The 8,939-nt window shown below is 42.4% G+C and overlaps 1 protein-coding gene across 1 annotated transcript; it reads left to right on the top strand.

Annotated features, from left to right (window-relative positions):
* Positions 1 to 409: 409 nt before the first annotated feature.
* On the top strand, positions 410 to 5,490 carry LOC130071648 (zinc finger BED domain-containing protein 4-like). The gene is made up of 4 exons (XM_056236509.1): positions 410 to 458; positions 1,241 to 2,205; positions 2,440 to 2,546; positions 5,337 to 5,490. The coding sequence occupies exons 1-4, from the start codon at positions 410 to 412 to the stop codon at positions 5,488 to 5,490; spliced, it is 1,275 nt and encodes a 424-aa protein (XP_056092484.1).
* The last annotated feature ends 3,449 nt before the right edge of the window (positions 5,491 to 8,939 follow it).

Raw genomic sequence — 8,939 nt, 5'->3', positions numbered from 1 at the left:
AGCAGAAGAAAAATGCTTATAACACTACAGCAGCTGCACCAGTCGGTAGCCCCATAGAACGCTTGTTGGAAAAGAACAAGAAATTCCACAAGGACCACCCGAAGCAAAAGGCATTGACCATGGCAATAACAAAGATGATCGCTGTTGATGACCAACCGTTTTCAGTAGTGGAAGACGAAGGCTTCAGAGAGATGCTTGAGGTCGCTGAGCCCCGCTATGACAAGCCAAGTCGTCGTTACTTTGCGGATGTCGCCCTGCCTGCCTTACATGATACCGTAGCCACCCACGTCCACAAGTTACTCGACAGCGATGCTAATGACATCAGTTTTACAACAGTATCTGGAGTTCCGACCTTAACCAAACAAGCATGTTGAGCCTCACAGCTCAGTGGATTAATAACAACTTCGAGATGAAGAGAGCCGTGTTACATGCCCAAGAATTCCCTGGCTCGCATACAGGTAGGCCTGGCTATTTTTTTGGACAGATGCTAATTAAATTAACCTGTTAACCGTTGCCAGTGCGGGCGCACTGAAGCGTTTTTGTTTGTTTAAATAGTTCAAAGATACTATCAGATTTAACGTTAATGTTATTACCTTGACAAACTAGAACTTTACATCATAAAACGAAACGATATAAGACTCAAGTTTTAGTATTTGACCACTATTGTATTCTGAGAAACTTATCGCGACAGTTATGTCTTTATTTGTGTCAGGATGTAATGAAAAAAATGTGTCGATAACTTTAATATGAATTGTGAGCGTCAGCCGCTCTCATTCAGAAAAAAAAACCTCCTGTGCTGTCGTCATGACAGCGCTTGACAAAACAACGTCCCTCAGGGCTTTTAGCTATAAAAGAAATATAATATGGAGAAACATTTATAGATTCTCATAGGTTTACATTAGATTTCTATAGACCGGAATAATATTTATTGAATTTATACCCAAATGCAGATAAAGATCTTTTGAAGACAGTAAACATGATTGCAATGATATTTGATTTACCTGTGTTCTTTGAGCCATAACAGGTATTTTCATAATAATAGATTATTGTGTTTATAATGTAATGCTAATCGATATAGACTTTATAGATAGCCAATATATACACCCAACCCACTTCTGCCGTGACTGATCAGAATGCGGGAATGGCAGAAGTTGGTTGGGAAAAAAGACGCATTGTATCATGTGCCAGCTAGCTAACATGTCTTTGATTAAACTTTTTTTTTAAAATCCTTTTATTCCAGGTACCGCCATAGCCAGTGCGTTTGAGGGCATGTTTACAGAATGGAGAATCCGGAAAGAAAATGTGCACGTTGTCCTTCGAGACAAGGCACGAAATATGGTGAAGGCGATGGAGGAGTGTGGTGTTAAAAGCCTGGGCTGTATGGCTCATCTGGGGCAGTTAGCAGTGCACGATGCAGTACTAAGCCAGCGAAGCGGTGTTGACTCTTTGGCTATAGCGAGAAAAATAGTCGGACATTTTAAAAGCTCCCCCCTTGGTACCTCTCGGCTGAGAGACATCCAGAGAGAGATGGGAATGAAGACCAAGATGCTACAACAGGACGTCCCAACGCGCTGGAACAGTACATTCCTGATGATGACAACTCTCCTGGAACAAAAGCGCGCACTGGTTATGTACGAGGCTTACCACGGACTGCCTGTATCTCTCAACGCAAACCAGTGGAGTCTCATTGAGAAAATGACCACACTCCTGGCACCCTTTGAAGAGTTGACGAGAGAGATTAGCTCGCATACAGCTACAGCTGCTGACGTGATCCCGTCTGTTGTGGCACTCAAGCGTTTTCTGAACAAGACAGCCGAAACCGACAGTGGGGTCAAAACGACCAAGTCTGCACTGCTTGAAGCCATGAACAAGAGATTTGAAACCACTTTCTCCGAGCAACTCTACTACTTGGCAACAATCCTGGACCCCAGATACAAAGATCGCTACTTTGATGCAGATCTCAAGCAAGTGGCAAAAAACAAGCTAGAGAAAGAAGTGGACAAGATGACAGTGTCAGCGACAACCAGCGCCAGTGCCACATTTGGGCCTACACCAGACACAGAAGACACTGAGCCAGAAGAAGGTGAACCACAAGAAAAGAGGATGTGTACACCAAGTGAAGGGCATTCGTTCCTGGACATGTTCGATGAAATTCTGGAGGAAAAGGAGCAGGATGAACAGGCAACAGGTTCAACGAGTGTGCAGGTAGGCTAGGTTACTATACTATTTGAATCAGATAATCTTTTAATAGTCTTTCATTCAAATTAAGTTTTTCACATTTCTTTGTGTGATCAGATCATTTATTGACAGTAAAATCTCATGAAAAACTGAATGAACAGTTATTTTATTTCATTTGGTGTCATGAATACAAATGTTGAATAATAATTTCCTGATGATTTGCCAGAGATGTATATTTACACTTGTCTATATTTCTTGTAGGTGCATGGTTACCTGAGTGAGCCCACCATCCCCAGAAATGTGAGCCCGCTGCAGTACTGGCAAAGCAACATGACCCGCTTCCCTGCCCTCGCCCCAATGGCACGCAAGTACCTTTCAGCTCCCTGTACAAGCGTGGAAAGTGAACGTCTCTTCTCCGGCGCTTCAAATGTTGTCAGTGAAAAGAGAAATAGGATCGGTACAGAGAGAGCAGAAATGCTCCTGTTTGTTAAGTACAACATTTGTCTGCTTCCAAAGCCCGGGAAGGCCAAGGGTTAGGCCTAACCCTAAAGTACTTGGTAGTTACAGTACTTAGTTACTGTACTTACAGTTCAGAAGACTGCAAAAGCCAGTGTCTGTTCAGTCCAGTTTGTTCTGGCTCCATTTTCACATTTTACCTTTCAATACTTTTGGCTTTGGCCATTTAAGGCCTACTACTGTACTTTAAAGTTTTGAACTGTTGTACAATGTTCACAGAATACAGTAACTTTGTCTCAAGTGAGTTAGATGTTTATTGAGATTTGAGAATACTCAGGGTTGGCTTATTCATAGTGTGAATTCAGGACTTGTATCCTTTATTTAAAAAAATGTTTATATAAATATTTATTTTTTCTTTTGAAAATCTGATGACATATTTTGCACACAGGTAAAGGTGCCCAATATCAGTCATTTCTGAAAATAAAAAATAAAAATGTGTTTTGGAAAAAAGCTCTTTATTTGATTATCATAAAAATGTGTTTTCTATAGATATCGACATCGGTAAATATCGGTATCGGCCATAACAGCAATATTAATATCGGTTATCGGTATCGGCCAAAATTTTCACATCGGTGCATCCCTAGAAGGATCACATGACACTGAAGTCAGCTTTGACCACAGAAATAAATGACATTTTAAAATATATTAAAATAGTATTCTAATATAATTTTAAATTGTAAAAATATTTCACAATATTACTGTTTTTGCTTATTTTGGATCAAATATATTAAGCCTTGAAATGAATGAAATCATGAATTACATTATGCATGATAAACATTCTGCAGAAGTGATCAGAAGTGAAAACCACGTTTTACTACATTTAGACATGTGAGGATGACCGGAGAGTATAAAATACTATAGATTCAAAAATTAGACAGCGAGTAAGTGCATATTAACAGCCTTGAATTAACCATAATTTCATATATGTTACCTAGGTGACGAGGATGTGTAGTTCCAGTACGAACAGCGCGGGGGCGCGCATGTGCTTATGATTCTCCGATGGAAACGGCGCCGGCGGCATCATTACATTTTCATCAACAGCTTACCAACTAGATTGTTATAATATTAATATAGCTATATAGGCGCTCAGTTTTTCCTGTTGTAAAATACATTTGGTCAAAATCGCATTTTATAAAAAATGAAATGCTACTGTATGCACAGGCTATTTAAGTGTAGGCTATGTATTGGCTATGACTATGGCAAATGCTAGCATAGCCCTCTCTGTCAGGTCCCACATATCTTAGTCAGACATCAAATAAATAAAATATGAGCTTTTATAGCGACGTGTTTAGTACTTATTCAAACAACAAGATCTTTGTTTACCCTTGCAAAACTCCGTTCAGCTGCTGTCTGCAGTGCGGCGGCTGCGGAGCTTCAGCTCATTCAGTCACGATAGAGGGGGCGGAGTCAGGGCCGGCTCTAACCCTTTGGTTGCCCTAGGCGATATTGAGTTTTGCGCAATATAAAAAAATATAAAAATTATAAGTATTTATTAAACTAAACAAGCTCTTATAGTTACTCAAAAACTTAAACAATAAATTGTTCATACAAATGCTACAAAGAACGTTCAAGGATATTTACATCATAGTTGCATTGTACAACTATATTTTATCTGACCATAAATAACTTTTAGTAGATAAATTACAACTACTACCACCACTAGGCCTACTATTATTACAATCTATTGGGCTGCTACAAGGTTTAGGGGGTTTCGGGGGTATTTCCCCGTAAGAAAATTTTGTGCATTTTAATGTTAAATTCATCAATCTGGTGCACTTTGATTGTTCAAAACTAAAAGCTCCAACCCATATTCAGTGTGCAAATTGAGCAAAGAAAAATTCAAACCTCTTTTAATTACAGTGTCTGTCTACATTACATTATAATGCGTACAATATTGTAGTAATGCGTACTATAGCACACACACACGCAAGGTCTCTCGCTCTCTCCCTCTCTGTCATGCGCGCGCTACACGGTTTTGAACATAACATACATACATATTCACGTAGCCTTTCGAAAACGAAACCTATAATATATAAAAATATATATTAACGATGAAATACGGGACAAAACATGATTTTTTCATAATAAGTCGGGACACTAAAATTAGAGTTGAAATACGGGACAGTCCCGGGAAACCCCCCCCCCCCTGTATATGTTCCCAATGATGTGAGGGAACATATACAGTAAGCCAGTTCAGAGAGCACTGGTGTGTGAGGCTCTAATGGATAGAAATCTGAGAGGAAGAGTTCGTGTGAGAGGAGGTCGAGGAGGTCGAGGTGGTCAGCGAAGACAAAGAACAGTAATATCTGATGAAATCAGAGCTACTGTGATTGACCATGTTCTTGTCCATGGTATGAGCATGAGGGAGGCTGGACAACGGGTACAACCAAACATCAGTAGATTCACTGTGTCCACCATAGAACAGGTAATTACCCTTTTTGACATTATAGTACAGTATGTAAATGTTGTAAGCAATTACTGTATGACATAATATATACTGTACCACAGTATACTGTAAGTAAATATGTTTCAGTACATCACTGTACCAATGTACTGTAGTATTGTAATGGAGGGTTGGTGAACTGTTTGTAGGCCTAGTATTCCATGTATATTTTTTGTAACTCCATGTTCTCTTTTTGTAGAATTGAAAGACCGCCACATGGGGGTGGGAGGACAGGTATGTTCTCCCCACACCAAGAGACCCTAATTGTTGATATGGTCCGTGAGAACAATGCCATTAAACTGAGGGAAATTCAGCAAAAGATCATTGAGGACCAGTGTTGTGCTAGTTACTAAGAAATAGTAACTAGTTACAGTTACTAGTTACTTCATTCAAAAAGTAACTCAATTACTTTGTTGATTACTTGCACCAAAAAGTAATGCGTTACTGTGAAAAGTAACTTTTTAGTTACTTTTTTAAAGAAAGTTCTTTAATGTTCCCATTAATGCCCTTTTATGCGTTATGGTCTATACAAACACAAAACTGACTTAAACAGAAAGTAATTTTTAAACACTATTTTATTTAAGTCAGACCAGCACAAACTGAATATATCACAAGGATTTCTGAAATAAATAACAAAACAAGCATGTGTAAAGCTAGTGATGTGTTTGCTTTCTCAACATTGATATGTTCATGCAGCTGACAGTAATACGTTTTTACTGCATGAATGAATATTTGAGCAATACAATTGTACCTTGATCATTCTTGTTAGTTCATAGTAGGCTAATTAACTAAGGTAATAACAGATACAATAACAATTTAAACTCAATTTCAAATGTATTAAGTAAATGTTGAAATTAAAAAACTAACAATGAATGATACTTCTACAACATTTATTAACCATATTTAATGCTAAAATTGTAATCTCATTGTAAAGTGTTACCATTTTATATGATTCAAGCTTATAGAAGATGGCCATATTTAAATATCTGCAAAGGCCAGAGCATTAAAATTACATAAATGTAGACCTATATATTACATGTATAGTCTTTCACTTTATTTGCTTAAATTTTAGAACACTTGATTAGGAAACTTGATGTCGCTGCATGAACATATCAATGTAAGCATTGCAATCACGTCAGCTTTAAAAATACAACTTCGCCGGCTAATGAATGCATAACAGTGACCAGCTGGATATAAACTAATGCAAATAGATGGTAACAATTGCGACATAAAACATCTGGGTCAGGTCTGCGTGTGTTTTGGTCACATTGCTTTAATCGCTTGAGGTAAGTTAGCCGTTACTAATGTTATTCCTCTCAGACTCGACGGCAAGCTTCTGTTCTTTCTCTGTTGATGCAGCATCTAGACAAAATATTACTTTATAATGATATGGCAATGTGTACTTTAGTGTTCTGTATTCATACCGTTTCGCTGTCTGTGTTTTAAATGCGCATCTGAAGTGCTCAGCGCTCTCCGTGCAGCTTGTAATCTCCGTGCTCGCGCAGCCTCACGTGTTAACGTAAACAACTCAGCCAGTGAGTTTATGTGTCCTCTCGCTCTGTATAATGCTAGCAGTCTCTTCAGTAATCTCGTACTGTGTAACAGCGCACACTTCTCAGCCGCTCCAGCAACTAATTAATTTAAAAAAGTAACGGACAACGCACCATATGGTAACGATAACGGAGTTACTTTATTTAAAAAGTAATGCGTTACAGTATTAGTTACTGTCAAAAGTAACTGCGTTACAGTAACGCGTTACTAGTAACGCGTTACTGCCCAACACTGTTGAGGACCATGCAAATTTTGAGGGTATCAACAGCGTCAGCCTCTCTACTGTTGATCGTGTCCTCAAGCGCAACAGAAACCGCGATACATAGTCAAAGAGCAAAGATTCCAGTATGTACAGGTTGGCATATATCCAGACACATTCAATGTTGAATGTACTGGCCTAAATCACTTTCCGTATCACTTACAAAACTATATCTATTTCTACAGAGGGTTTTTCAACTGGATGCAATGGAAAGTCCCCATGAATACATCTACACGGATGAAGCTGGGTTTAATCTCACCAAAAGGAGGAGAGGCCGTAATTGGCCATCGGGCCATTGTTGGTGTTCCTGGGCAGCGTGGGGGCAATGTCACATTATGTGCTGCCATCCACCATCATGCCAACCTGTGGCCCTACAACACTCACCAGCTCCTCATCTCCCTCAATCACACGCGAGATGCTCTGTCAGGGCAGCAGGAGGAGCATCCCATCTATGCTGTTGTTTGGGACAATGTGAGTTTTCACAGAGCCCTCCAGGTTAGAGAGTGGTTCAATATGAACCAAGGTTTTATCAATCTTTGCCTTCCACCGTACTCCCCTTTCCTAAACCCCATTGAGGGATTCTTCTCCTCATGGCGGTGGAAGGTATATGAGCGCCAACCTTACACCAGGGTAAATCTCCTGCAAGCCATGGGACTGTGGTGGCACAGGTGTGGTGGCACAGGTGTGGAGGCACAGGTGTGGAGGCACAGGTGTGGTGGCACAGGTGTGGAGGCACAGGTGTGGAGGCACAGGTGTGGTGGCACAGGTGTGGAGGCACAGGTGTGGAGGCACAGGTGTGGTGGCACAGGTGTGGAGGCACAGGTGTGGAGGCACAGGTGTGGAGGCACAGGTGTGGAGGCACAGGTGTGGTGGCACAGGTGTGGAGGCACAGGTGTGGTGGCACAGGTGTGGAGGCACAGGTGTGGAGGCACAGGTGTGGTGGCACAGGTGTGGAGGCACAGGTGTGGAGGCACAGGTGTGGTGGCACAGGTGTGGAGGCACAGGTGTGGAGGCACAGGTGTGGAGGCACAGGTGTGGAGGCACAGGTGTGGTGGCACAGGTGTGGTGGCACAGGTGTGGTGGCACAGGTGTGGAGGCACAGGTGTGGAGGCACAGGTGTGGAGGCACAGGTGTGGTGGCACAGGTGTGGAGGCACAGGTGTGGAGGCACAGGTGTGGTGGCACAGGTGTGGAGGCACAGGTGTGGAGGCACAGGTGTGGTGGCACAGGTGTGGTGGCACAGGTGTGGTGGCACAGGTGTGGAGGCACAGGTGTGGTGGCACAGGTGTGGAGGCACAGGTGTGGTGGCACAGGTGTGGTGGCACAGGTGTGGAGGCACAGGTGTGGTGGCACAGGTGTGGAGGCACAGGTGTGGTGGCACAGGTGTGGAGGCACAGGTGTGGAGGCACAGGTGTGGAGGCACAGGTGTGGTGGCACAGGTGTGGAGGCACAGGTGTGGTGGCACAGGTGTGGAGGCACAGGTGTGGAGGCACAGGTGTGGTGGCACAGGTGTGGAGGCACAGGTGTGGAGGCACAGGTGTGGTGGCACAGGTGTGGTGGCACAGGTGTGGAGGCACAGGTGTGGTGGCACAGGTGTGGAGGCACAGGTGTGGAGGCACAGGTGTGGTGGCACAGGTTTGGTGGCACAGGTGTGGAGGCACAGGTGTGGTGGCACAGGTGTGGAGGCACAGGTGTGGTGGCACAGGTTTGGTGGCACAGGTGTGGAGGCATGCCAAGCCTGGATACTTTTCCCCCGTTGCCTGGCCAGACAAAATGTGGCCTGTGATGTGGATGAAGTCCTGTGGCCTGACCCAGCACAGAGACATGAGGCTGTGGCTGAGTAATGCACTTATTTGTATATTTTTGTACTTTATTTTTTACATGGGCTTACTGTACACAAGTGGCAAACGCATAAGATTTCTGTTTGTTTTTACAAGTGCTACGTGTGAATGCACAAGATTTCTGTTTTGTCTTTTTGTACAAGTGCTAAATG

The sequence above is a fragment of the Rhinichthys klamathensis genome, unplaced genomic scaffold (assembly GCF_029890125.1).
Source record: "Rhinichthys klamathensis goyatoka isolate OS25496 unplaced genomic scaffold, OSU_Roscu_1.1 h1tg000450l_1, whole genome shotgun sequence".
Lineage (NCBI taxonomy): Eukaryota > Metazoa > Chordata > Actinopteri > Cypriniformes > Leuciscidae > Rhinichthys > Rhinichthys klamathensis.
This window is presented reverse-complemented; position numbering and strand designations above follow the sequence as displayed.